The 13717-nt window shown below is 49.4% G+C and overlaps 1 protein-coding gene across 3 annotated transcripts in view; it reads right to left on the bottom strand.

Annotated features, from left to right (window-relative positions):
* Wbp1l (WW domain binding protein 1 like) overlaps positions 1-13717 on the bottom strand; it is a 60780-nt gene that overhangs the window by 33333 nt on the left and 13730 nt on the right. Inside the window, exon 1 of one of the 3 annotated variants that reach the window (XM_031390583.1) lies at positions 227-507. The exons of the other annotated variants lie outside the window; for them this stretch is intronic. Within the exon in view, the coding sequence (XP_031246443.1) occupies positions 227-253 (27 nt within the window). The 5' untranslated portion in view covers positions 254-507. Of the gene's footprint in view, positions 1-226; positions 508-13717 lie in introns of those variants that run through there. 3 annotated transcript variants of the gene reach the window in all.

The raw sequence follows: 13717 nt of genomic DNA, 5'->3' as shown, positions 1-13717 counted from the left end.
ATGGACAGAGAGCCTTAGGGTCACCTCAGGGACACAGGGGTTAAGAATATGGAGGCTCTGGAGCCTAGGAGCAACCAGTAAGCAAAGAAGGCTAGAAATGTCTGGAGCTAACCTACCAAGACCCAGATACTCTCTAAAACATGCCCTCTACTCAAAACAGTGGTACAACAGCAGGTCCCACCCGTCCTCCCTTCCCCAGCCGGACCAATGATCAATGATCAATTACCTGTCTAAGCCCCCAAAGGAAAGGCATCCTGCAGGAGCATTGTCCACTAGCAACAAAGGGCTCTCAAAAGTTAAGGTCTTGGGGTGAGCGTGGCCGGCGGTGGTGGGTGGCTGCTCAGCTCCGCGGTCTCAGTTCTCTGGCCTTCCAGAGCAGAGAAGAGAAAGTAAACAGAGTCCTGGGACCCAGCAGGCCGCCTGCTCTCCTCACTACTCCCCGCTGCCTGGCCCCGACCCACCCCCACCTTCTCGTGACATATCTCAGACGCAGCTCAGACCAAGCTGTCTGCCAAGGGGGAAATGACATCAGTTCAGGCACAGCAGAAAAAAACTTCAGACAGCTGCTGAGGAGTACTGGGGATGTGCAGGAAAGCCACGATGCCAGCACCAACCTAGAGTGGGGCTTGCTAGCTCCCCCGGCTCTGACCAGGCTCCTGGCCGACAGACAATCGAGTCTGGGAAACTCAAGAGAGCTGCGCTTCTCTGCATAAGGACTAGTTCCCAAGGTATTGTTTCACCTCAGGAAAGCAATTCAAGCCGGTCAACTTTCCAAGAAACTTTTCTCACACCACCCCAATCGATGGCAATGCTCAATAAACAATAGCCGGCTGCTCCCACCCTCTCAGGGCGGGGGGGGGCGGGGGGGACAGTCAGGGGCAGCTGGGCTAATGCAGAGGGGCCTGGAGAGGCATCTCTCCCAGCTTAGGTGGTCACCCTGGCTGCTGCCTTGGGCTCCCTGCTGCACAGAGGAGTTTAGGTTTCATAAACAAACGGGTGCGCCCAGGTGCCAGCATCTTTCCTTACAGAGGGTACAGAAAGTCCCACCACACCCTCCAAGCTGCCAGTAATGCAGATCTGCTATATTTAAACCAACTCTTGGTTCAGAAAAGCTCTGCTCCCTTACATTTGCCCTGCTTCTTTTTGCTAAGTTTGGTTCTCAGAGACAAGCAGCAAGCTTTGCCAAAGAAGCAAAGCCCCCTGGGGTCGGTGTCCTGATCGGCCTGAGGAGCACCCTTGGGAGCAAGGGCTCCCCAGACCTGAATCCTACACCAAACACAGCCGCTAGCACAAGCTCCACGTTTGGGTGTGGATTTGCAGAAATAACTCTATTGGGTGTTTGTGTACGATCCGAGACTGGACTCATTGGTCTCACCATCCTAGACAAGGGCTCTCCTGCTAGGCTACCCCCAGCTCAGCACTGACTGCAAATCCACTACAATTCCCTCAACTCAAGAGTTCACATGGTTCATCTTTGTCTAATGTCCTGCAATTCTCTTCCTCAGTGACACTTACCAAAGGCCTCCATGACAATGACACTGCTGGGCATGACCCATGTAAGCCAAAAAGGATTTCTGTAAACTACCACCTTGAACCCACGCAGGATGAGAAATCAGCAATGTACAGCACCGAGCACGGCGGGCTTCCACACGTGCTGCTTGACTCCAACCAGACACAGTGTGCTAGCTCCAGGTCACAGCTGATGGTCAAGGTCACATCGACTTTCCTGACAAGAAAATGAAGCTGCCGAGCAGGCTGAGCCATTACACGAGGCTCATGTAAGGACAGACCCCAACTTTACTGCTGAGAAGACAAGAGGCCGATGTGCTGAGTGGCGGTCTCTGTGGGTCTCTAGAGCCCGGAGAGCCACGTTAGGGCGAATAATGTATTTTCAAGATACGCTCAGTCATTTGCCTGCCTTCACAAATGAGCTGAACTGCAGGACAGATGAGACTGGACATCAAAGACCAGTGAGCTGGCTTTCAACCCCTTCCCCTCATTTCCTCAGTTTCCTGGCAACCACTGGGAACCAGAAAACATGTAAAACACAATTTAACTTTGGCAAGCAAACTGTAGGAAATATGTCTCCAGTCTCTCTCCTGGACAACTCTAGTCTGTACCGACCTAACAAGGCAGACAGGCACCTGCAGTTCTGGGGAAAGAGTGCCAGGGTGTAAGTGCTCCCTGGATCTACCTCACACCCACTGACCACCCACAGAGTGCCGTCCTCAGCGCCAGGGACGCCACCATTAAATAACTCCCACAGCTTGCTTTGACGGGTTACAGAATTATTGCATAGTTCTTTTTGTTTGATGGGAGTGGGGGTTGAGGCAGGATATCAAATAACCCACACTGTCTTTGAACTCACTACTTAGCCAAGGGTGCCCTGATCTTCCTGCGTCTACTTCCCAAAATGGTGGGATTGCAGGCTCGAGCAAAGGGCCTGGCTGGCTACATTCCATGCACTCTACCACAGCCCTCTTTGAGAGAGGGTCCCATGTAGCCCATGCTAGCCACAAACTCACTCACTAAACAGCTAAGAAGAACCCTGACCTCTGATGCTCCTGCTTCCCTGACCTCTGATGCTCCACCGTCCAGGCCCTAGGCTCAGAAGGGTGGGCCACGCCTGTGGTGGTGGGGATAGAACCCAAGGTCATGAATGCCAGGCAAGCTCTCTACCAACTGAGCCACACGCCCAACCCCTGCATTTTCTAAACAATATTCATCAATGGCGATTTGGGGAGGAGCAAAAGGGTCGGGGTCTGTATGACAGACTGATTTCTCCCCCACGAATCAACCTTCCGTGGATACTGCTCCAGACGGGCTCCAGTCGAGGGCTCCAGTCGAGCGGCTGTCGGGGCGCAGCTAAGATTATACATGTCTGAGCACTAGGTCGCGGCTCACCCAGAAGCATCACCAAGCATCACCACCCCACCAGAACAGTACCAAACGCTCTGGGGAAAGTGCTGACAAGTTTTCACACTAACCTACTCTTGCCTCAGCCCGCTGGTGACTAACCTTCCCCCAACACCGAGATCGGGGGTGAGGACAGAAAAGAGGGGGGAGTTAGCTAATTCAGGCACTCTCAGGAAGGTGAGCTCACTTTCTGCTGTGCCCTCGAAATATCACCACCACAACCCAGTCCTTTGGGGTTTAAGAAGCGCCTGGGCGTGGGGCTGGGAGATTCTCTCCTCAAGTGATCCAGACTCACAGTGGAAAGTGAGCCAGAAATAAAGTCCTCCCTCAAGTCATTCCCATCCTCTCCCTGTGGTGCTGACTTAGACTGACGCTGAGTCTGCCGACTTAGAGAAGGGAGCCAGGGCACACTAGAGTCAGGCAGGATCATCAGCTGGAACAGTGCTCTAAGCCAGCACTGCTTGCTGCCCTGGGGTGGGGTGCTGTTAGGTATCCTTCTACAGGCTCAATCCTCCCCTCCCCACAGAACCCTCCAAGATAGCACTGTCCAAAACTGTTACCCCGGGTTCTGGTTAACTTTCTACTCTGAGACATACTGCAACAGCGTACATATTCAAAGCCTTTACTCTTTGATGTGGTCTAAGTCTTTTGACAGCATGTTTCCAGGCAATCCATGTATCTGTATTTACACTTCTGGATGAGGAACGGAGAGCTGATTATCTGTTCTATCCTAACCTGAGCCAGACTCAGGCACTTAGCTCACCAACACCTCAACCCCACAACCCAGGATGTGATGTGACTATCTCCCTATTTAGTGGCAGGAGCTGAGACATACAGCACTCAGCTGGCGTGGGAGAGTAAGATTTCAAAAGAAGGCTCTGGCTTCAAGGCGTTTTTTTTTTTTTTTTATGACCCAAGAGTCAAGATACCAGAAGACCAGAGCTACCAAGAGGGAGAAAAATGAACCCACGAAGCAGCTATGAGGATCAGGTGACTGCCAAGCACACAGAGCACTCAGGCAGCCTGGTGCTGGCGTGGAATACCCCAGAAGGCTCACGCAGGGCTCACAGCCGTGTGGGCAGTACTCACGGCCTTGGCACAGAGTTTGTGAACTGAGTTCTACGAGGCAAATGACCAGCAAAGCCTAAGGTTCTCATTTGTTCTCAATGTATAACACTGCCCATACAGGGACCAAGCTGGAACCATTCCTGGGCCTAGGTTCTTGGCTACATTATGGAACAGAGGTTATGGGACCCTCTGAGGTTAGATAGAAGAGTGTGAAGAGAGAACAAAGTTGTCAGAAGAGGACAACTGCCAGGCCTCAGGGTAGCAGGTGTTCCTGCAGGCCCCAGAGAGCCTCCTTTCCAGGAGCTTCGGCAGCACAGACCAAAATTTGGTCTTTCTTGGCGTTGGGCATAGACCCACTGATTCGCTTGAAGAAGAAAAAGAGTACCACAAAAGCTGGGGGGTGGGGGCATTTTTCAATAAGCACAAAGTTATGCACCAACAAAATGATCCTGAAGTGATTATCGCGGGAGATGCCATGGTCAGATTCCACCCAGACAAACATTCACAGACTGCTGCCAAGCAGCCATGCATAAGATTGCTCAGCTGCCAGAAACCAAGAATCCTGGCTTATCTGTGTCTGGGAGCAGGACAAGGGCAGACGTGCAGCGTACCTGCTGAGGCAAGAAACGTACACCTCACACACACGGAGTTCTGTGAGTCACTCAGCTTGTTCCTTCCTCAAAGCGTTCTGAGAGCTCCTCTCCTCTTCCGGGACTTTCATGGAAGGTGGCTGGGGAAACAGCCCTTAGCCGCAATAGGTAACCACTGGCCTCACATCGAAGAACATTCAGATACTCAAAAAAGGAAGCTTCTGCAGAGAGTGAGAGTTCCAATGTCCCAGATGGGAAAACCTAAGTGTTAGGAAATGAGGTAACTCATTTAGGATGCCCTGCCTCACAGGAGCTGGAGCGAGCCCTTCACTCAGGCCTGCGTGGCTCTGAAATGGTTTTGGCACACAGAAATAGTATTTTGATATAAATTAAAATTGTCTCCCAGCCTCATTTGGGAATCTCATACTCGCAGGTGCCTCCAGCCAGCAGAAGGAACTGTGGTGACAAACTCAGTTTGGTTCTGGGGGAACTGATGTTTTTAGTGCATGTGCTGCCAAAGCAAGCAGAACGTTTCGTTACCCAGTTTTGGACAAAGACAAGCACACACTGAAACAAACATAGGCACTGCATAATAAATAAAAAGGCTGGGTAGAGCCGTCAGCCTAAGACCTGAGGGACAGAACAGCACAAGAGGCAGCTGCAAGAATGGAAGAGGAGCTGGGAGTTGGGGGGGGATGGGGGCAATGAGCACACTGTGCAGAGCCCAACATGATGGACACATAGAACATGCAAGGTAGAAAGAAAAGAAGACAAGAATCAAAGCATGGAGGTATGTGTTTGTAAGTCCAGTACTCTGGAGGCAGAGGCAGGAGGATTACCACAAATTGGAGGTCAACCTGGCATATGCAGCAAGGTCTAGGCCAGCCAAGGCTGTCTCAAACAAAAACCGAAATAGAAACAAAGCCAGCAGAAAGAGAAGTAGAGATCAGCTAGTGGCAGCAGGTTGAAGGCTGTCCATGCCTGCGTGCGTGCGTGCGTGCATGCGTGCGTGCGTCAGGAGTCCCTTCCAGTGAAACATTTTCTTGTGCAGGAACCGTGACAGGAGATCCACAGATCTTGTCCCACTCAGTACCCACGGCCCGGATTTCACTGTGTTGATTACCCATCACTTGAGTATGGTCTTGGAGTTGGCTTTGTTCTAAGTGGACAGGTTGGAGGAGACAGGAAGACACTTGAGCCTCGGTGGGTTGTCCGTTGATTCTGGTTAGGATACAGTCTGACTTTGTGGTGCAAGCTGACCTGGAATTCACTATGTAGCTCAGGATGCCCTTCAGTGGTCCTACTGCCTCAGCCTTGCCCTCATGCTGGGGTAGGCGTGGGCCACGAACTCTGCTTTCACCGCTATGTTTTAAAGAGAGAGGGAACATCAGAGTTGCACAAGCTAAAACTCACTGACAACAGTTCCCCCTTCTGCAACCCAATAAGAGAGTGCTTGCTTGGGTCTAGAGCTTCCCGAAGCTCCTGGTGCCTCTGGACGTCACTGACGATGAACAGACACTTCCAGGAGCTGCGACTTGAGCTTCAAGTGGGCCAGAAGATCTACTTTTGTGCCAAAATGTGGGTGTTTTTCTGACCTTATAAATACGTCAAGTCTAACCAAAGACGCGCATAGCCAAGAATCACACAGAATTAGCAAGCTGTCTGCGGACACTTTTCACATATCCTAACCCATGCAGAAATGAAAGGGCCAGGATGTCTCTCTGGGATTGTTTGCCTAGTGCATGAGAGGTGTGAGGCCCTAGCTCCAACCATGGCGCTGGAGGAAACTGTAATAGGACGATGTGACAGAACAGAAAGAAACAAGAGAGATCAGGTCACATCACCTGTATGAGTCACACCCAGAAGCCACAGGAAGTAGAACTCCCTCGGGATGACTGGGGCTTCCTGGGCTCCACCAAAGCAGACTTCTTTCATTTTATGTAAACTTTGGGCAAGATAAAGATAATGTGGCCCCTTCTTTGGTGGGAAAGCAACTGCATTGGTGGCTGACCCAAGGCGAGGGCTCACGGCACCTCAACCTAAGCGGCCTGGGATGATGAGTCCTCACATCTGCAGAAAGCACCCTAGTGGTGCTCCAGCCCCTCCTGTGACTCCTCCTGCCCAGCCTAGCTCCTCTTCTAAGGTCTGAGCAGCTTGATGAGGTCTCCTATAACCTAGCTTCACAAGTCTCAGGGGCCTAGGCTTGGTGAGTCTTCTTAGCAACTGAGGGAGACACCCACGCTCAACCTGCTGTCTCGTGCACATGTACACGTGCACATGCACACACACACATACACACACACACACACACCTCACACACACACCACACACACACACCTCACATACACACCACACACACACACACATATAAACACCCACACATACATATACACAACACACATACAACACACATACACACCACACACACACACCACGCACACACACACACCACACACCTCACACACACATACACATATACACACCATACACATAAATATACACACCACACACACACACCACACATACACACACACCTCATACACACCATACACCATACACACACACCACACACACACCTCACACACATACCACACACCACCCCCCACACACATATACACACTACACACACACATATACACACCACACACACATAAACACAACACATACACACAGAGCACACACAGCACACACAGGTAAAAAAATGGAGGAAGAAAGGAATGGCTAACCAGGAATGCTAGTAACATTTTCCTGGTCACAAAAACCCGAGAAACCAGTACAAGAGCTGAAGAATACCTGAATCCAACCCCGGGTTTGAGAAGTTTGATGAAGGGGTTAGAAAACCCTCCTTGTGTGTCCCTTTTGTTGTTATTTGAGATAGTCTCCTGTAGCCCAGGTTGGCCTCAAACTTGCTACTTAGCAATGACCTTTATCTCCAGCCACCTCCCAAGTGCTAGCTAGGACTACAGACTAGTGCCACCATCCGGTCCCACTATCTGTTCATCTTTAATTCTCAGCTGAGGGATTACAAGTATTTAAACCATCTCGGGGGCAAAATTCCCTTTCTCCAGGAAGGACCTGGGTACGAGCTAACTTATTTACATGGTGTTTCTGATTATGGGAAACAAGAAGCTACTCAGCCAGCCTGTCTCCTAGTTCTGGTTAGTAGCGATCAGCAATGCCTGAGGGCAGCGTGAAGGATGGTGAGATTAAACAGAGTCAAACTGGAAGCACAGCTTACTGGCACTGTCGCCTCCCTTCCTGGACCTTACACTAATCATCCATTCCTCGATTTACGGCCCTCCTTCCAAAGGAAGAAGGAAACCAAAACTATTCTAGATCTAAGGTTACATGGTCAAAAATGCCAGCAGAGAGCATGCAGGCAGCCAGCCTGCAGGTTGTAAGGACTGTGAGAACATTCAGGTCAGTCCAGGTCGTAAGGACTGTGAGAACTCACAGGTCAGCCCCTAAACCAAGCAGGTAAGGACCGAGGATGGCGGAGCTCCGAGGAGAGCGCCGAGGTGAGCGCGACACAAGCAAGCATGGGATGCTGCTTCCACTCCTCAACCCTGTGCTTCCAATACGCTTCAAAATACCTTCATCCAGGGTCCAAGTTAGTAGAAGGGCGGGGCCAGGGTTCCTCCCAGAGCTCAAAGTGTCTTTTTTTTTTAAAATGTGTCTATTTTGTCTACATGTACGTATGCACCCACTGAGTACAGAAGAGGGCATCAAATGCCCTGGAGCTGGAGCTACAGCTGTGAGCCACCATGGGAGTGCTGGCACTCATACCTGAGTCCTCCGCTAGAGCAGCCAGTACTCTGAGGAACCACTGAGCATCTCTCCAGCCTCCTGAATCTTTGAGAAACACATTCCAGTCCAAAGAGTGACTATCCTCCCCGAAATGGGTGAGCAGCTGCCAGCTTCTTTGCCTTCACACACGGCTCTTCAGTACCAGAATCTTTTTTTTTTTTTTTTTTTTTTTTTGAGACAGGGTTTCTCTGTGTAGCCCTGGCTGTCCTGGAACTCACTCTGTAGACCAGGCTGGCCTCAAACTCAGAAATCCGCCTGCCTCTGCCTCCCAAGTGCTGGGACTAAAGGCGTGTGCCACCACCGCCAGGCTCTTCTTTGTCAGGATCTTAAGAAACAAAACTCTTCTAAGGTCATTGTGCTCAAAACAGTGTCCCCAGGAGACACACCCAGAGATCGTAGGGGCTCGACCAAGAACTTAAGCCAAGAAAATGTAGAAGATCAACTCAAAGGAGACACAAGTCAAAACTTACAAGCCATTTTCATGTCCATTTCAGAATATTACTGTCTCCACTTGCCAGAGGGCACGACAGAGGTCTGAAAATGTCAGGGAGAGCTGCTCGAAGGGACAGAGGTCTCTTGTCTTTTAGACTACGTCAAGCTCTGACAGGCATTTCATGATAGTAGACATTGCAACACACAGACCCGTGAACCTGGACCAGCTGACCTCTCTAGCCCTGCTCATGTCTAGCGGCTTCTAGGCCAGCCATTGCTGTGATTGATGAGTAACCCAAAGTTAAGAAGCAGCGTGAGTCTGCATCAGAATGAAGCTGACATTTCCGTCCCAGATGCTGGCTGTCAGAGACTAAGTGAACTTCATCTTCATATCTAAAAAGTAACTAATTTATTTATTAGGTGTGTATGAATGTTTGTCTACATGTATATATGTGTGCAATATTTGTGCCTAGGGCCCAGGAAGGTGATTGGAGGACACCCGATCCCCTGGAACTGAAGTTATGGATGGTGATGAGCAACCATATGGTGCTAGGAAATGAACCCAGGTCCACTGCAGGAGCAGCAAGGGCTCTTGACCACTCAGACTCCTCTCCAGCCCTGAACTTCGTGCTTTCAATGAGACGTGCCTGCATACAAGCTGCTACTGATGCTCTGGGTGAAGTACGGAAGGGTGGTGTGGTCCAAATATGCCTTTTCCATGAACCCGGATTTCTTGATCCAGCCCAGTGCACTTGTGGTTGAGTAAGGAACATTCCTGTTATAGATCACAGGGAAATGCAGACACAAGGCGGAATCTAGAGATGCATTGTGAAAGTGGATCTGAGTGTTCTCAACTTGATTAGGGGCAGCTGGATACTCCTGAACTGACATGGCCACGCCCTATCATCTGAGGCCCAAAAGAGCTAGTAGACTCTATAAACTTTATCCTTTCTAAAAGTGATGATACCTGCCAATATATTGTCAGAAAGCCCTTAAGCAAAGAAGGTAAGAGGCCCAAGACCAAAGTCTAGGATCCTGCATTGTGATGGTTTGTATATGCTCAGCCCAGGGAGTAGCACTATTAGAAGGTGTGGCCTCGTTAAGACTAGGCATGCCTCTGTGGGTGTGGGCTTTAAGACACTCACCTTAGCTACCTGGAAATCAGTATTCTGCTGGCAGCCTTCAGATGAAGATGTCGAACTCTCAGCTCCTCCTACACCCTGCCTGCCATGCTCCTGCCTTGATGACAATGGGCTGAGCCTCTGAACCTGTAAGCCAGCCCCAGTTAACTGTCTTTTATAAGACTTGCTTTGGTCATGGTGTCTGTTCACAGCAAGAAAACCCTAATTAAGACAAGCATCTTGTGACTCCTGTGTCGTACGATGCTAATACCACCACGCTTCTCTGAAGAATGAATGTACTAAGAAAACTAAGGGTGAGGAGACAGAATACGCTCAATGTGCAGCTAAGAGAATGAGGGAAAGAAAGACGCCAGAAACTGAACTCCAAGAGGTGCAGGCTAGCCTCACTTTGAGATCATCTACTTTTTATTTTTGGGGGTGGGAGGTTGTTTTTTTCGAGACAGGGTTTCTTTGTGTAGCCCTGGCTGTCCTGGAACTTACCCTGTAGACCAGGCTGGCCTCAAACTCAGAGATCCACCTGCCTCTGCCTGCCAAGTGCTGGGATTAAAGGCATGCGCCACCACTGCCTGGCAAGAGCATCTACTTTTGAGTCCAGCCAAAATCAAGAACTGTGGCCCAATGAGACTGGTCAGCAGGTTACAGCACTCACCACACGAGCCTGACAGCCTGAGCATTGAATCCCTGGAATCCACGCTTGAAGGAAGGAACTGACTGCTGAAAACTGTCCTCTGGCCCCCACATGCATGTGTGTGCCTGCACATTCACACACAGTACACACACCACCAAAAACAATGGGGCTGGAGATGGCTTACAGGCTAAGAGCACTGACTGCCCTTCCAGGAGACCTGGTTCTGATTTCTAGCAACCACACACGGTAGCTCACAACCGTGTGGGTATTTGACTTCTTCTCTAAGTCTCTGCAAGTACAAGGCACACACTTGGTATACAAACACAGATACAGGCAAGTACTCATACACATAAAGTAAAAATAAATAAATCGCCGGGCAGTGGTGGCGCACGCCTTTAATCTCAGCACTTGGGAGGCAGAGGCAGGCAGATTTCTGAGTTCGAGGCCAGCCTGGTCTACAAAGTGAGTTCCAGGACAGCCAGGGCTACACCGAGAAACCCTGTCTCAAAAGAACAAATTATAAATAAATCTAGAGAGAGAGAGAGAGAGAGAGAGAGAAAGAGAGAGAGACCCCCACCCCTTTCTGAACATGTGCTCACAGCATGATCATTTCTGCTGTCTTTCTGTCCCATCTGTCTTTCAGCAGCACAGCCCATGTGGCCCACATACTTGGAAATGTCCAACATGGTACTGTGAAGGCAGGAACAGTTCAGCAAGCAAGGGACCAAGAGGTACAACCCGAGGAGGGGAAAAGCTGCTGGCAGGGGTCTTCGCCGCTGCCCACATCTCTCTGAACAGTGGTGAATCTTAGATAAGGGTATGGTTCTACAGGAAATCCTTTCTACACCAGCAGGAAGGGGAAGGCCAGAGTTAACTGTTCACACCATACAGTAAGCAAAGGGTGAGGAACGGTGTCTGCGGCCGAGGAAATAACCAAGCAAGGTGTTTGTGGGACAGGAAAGCTCTCTAGGGTTAAAATCCTCCTAGACCTGCAGAGGTGAGACCGAGCCACTGCTGGGCTTAGAGGTGCACACCTTTAATCCCAGTCAGTACCTGAAGTGCCAACTTAGGTCTCTAGAGTCCTAGGCTACATAGTGAGACCCTGTCTCAAAACGAAACAAAACAAAAAACCAACAAACTGAAGTTATAGGATTCAGAAGTTCTAAGTCATTACTTCATGAGAACTGAAAAATTCTTACAACAGGCTCAATTTTGTCATACAATTGTTACTCTTAGCTCTTAAAATCTCACATCCAAGATCCTCTCGGACAACATGAATGAATGACTGTCCATTCGCAGGCTGAGAGGGGACAGTGGCTACACAGAGTACAAAGTTCTCATCTTTCTAAAAAAAGAGTTGCCTTTTGGGGTGGCGATACTCATCTTTAATTCCAGAACTAAGGAGATGGAGGCAGGTGGATAGCTGTGAGTTCAAGGGAAGCCTGCTCTACAGAATAAATTCCAGGACAGCCAGGGCTACACTGTGACACCCTGTCATCAAAACCAAAACAAAACAAAACAAAACAAAAACAAACAAACAAACAAAACAAACAAACAAAACAAAAAAACCCACTGTCCCTCTGTCAGATAAAGGACCTTAAGATGGCAAAAGACTGGAAATTTTCCTCCAAAAGACTCAAACTAAGAACACACAAAAGACTATGGCAGAGCGCTTGCCCAGCGTGTATGAGGTCCTAGGTTTGATTCTCGGCACTGGGAAAATAAAAATATAAAGACCTAGCTCCAGTACCCCAAACAGTGAACCAAAACAAGCAGCAAAGTGAACACCACTAGGCCCTGGGAAATGAAATCACAACCGTCTTACCCTCTCTGCCATGGTAAAGCAAACAAAACAGAAGAACCCCCACGTTAGTAAGTCTGGGCCGTAGAGAGACACCAGAGCTCTCCTGACAGCTGCTGGAGCTTGAGGGAATGCAGCTGCTTCACAGGCGCTCTGCTTCACTGGCGCTCGCTCTGCCCAGCTCCCAAGAGTGAAACAGTTACCTCAACCACACGACCCAGCAACTCAGATTATATGCTGGGAGCTTTGAGAATTTACATAAGCACTTACATATCAATGTTTACTACAGCGCTGCTCAACGCAGCTCTAACAACCATCAGCTGGTGAATACAAAATAAAGCACAGGAAAAATGGGAATTGATACTGTATTTCTTTAGTATGAAATTCTCAGAGAATAAAAATATATATAATTTAAAATTAACTGCCAGGCAGTGGTGACGCACACCTTTAATCCCACACTTGGGAAGCAGAGGCAGGTGGATTTCTGAGTTCAAGGGCAGCCTGGTCTACAGAGTGAGTTCCAGGACAGCCAGAGCTACACAGAGAAACCCTGTCCCGAAAAAACAAAACAAAACAAAAGAATTAACTAATAACTGGAAGTAGAGGTTGCAAGCCTGTGATCCCAGAGCTCCCTCTGAAGCAGAAGCAGATAGATCTCTGTGAGTTCTAGGCCAGCCAAGGCTGCACAGTGAGACCCTGAAAGACAGACAAACACACACGCACACAGAGAGAGAGAGAACGAGGGGGGGGAGCAAGCAAACTGAGTATGTGCTGGCAATATTCCTATCAGTGCCCGAAGGACACAGGTATCACTGAGTTACAACATCCACTTGATGAAAGAGACTTTCTCTCTCTCTCTCTCTCTCTCTCTCTCTCTCTCTCTCTCTCTCTCTCTCTCTCTCTCTCACACACACACACACACACACACACACACACACACAGAGGCATCACTGAGTTACAACATCCACTGGATGAAAGAGGCTGACACACACACACTCACACACTCACACACACACACACATACACACACACACAGACACACAGACACACACACAGGCATCACTGAGTTACAACATCCACTTGATGAAAGAGGCTCACACACACACACACACACTCACACATACACACAGGCATCACTGAGTTACAACATACACTCGATGAAAGAGGCTGACACACACACATATACACACATAGACACACACACAGACACACAGACACTCACACATACTCACACACACACACATACACACACTCACACACAGACATACATATACACACTCACACACAGACACACATATACACACTCACACACACATACACACACTCACACACA

This window comes from Mastomys coucha, unplaced genomic scaffold (genome assembly GCF_008632895.1).
Source record: "Mastomys coucha isolate ucsf_1 unplaced genomic scaffold, UCSF_Mcou_1 pScaffold21, whole genome shotgun sequence".
Lineage (NCBI taxonomy): Eukaryota > Metazoa > Chordata > Mammalia > Rodentia > Muridae > Mastomys > Mastomys coucha.
This window is presented reverse-complemented; position numbering and strand designations above follow the sequence as displayed.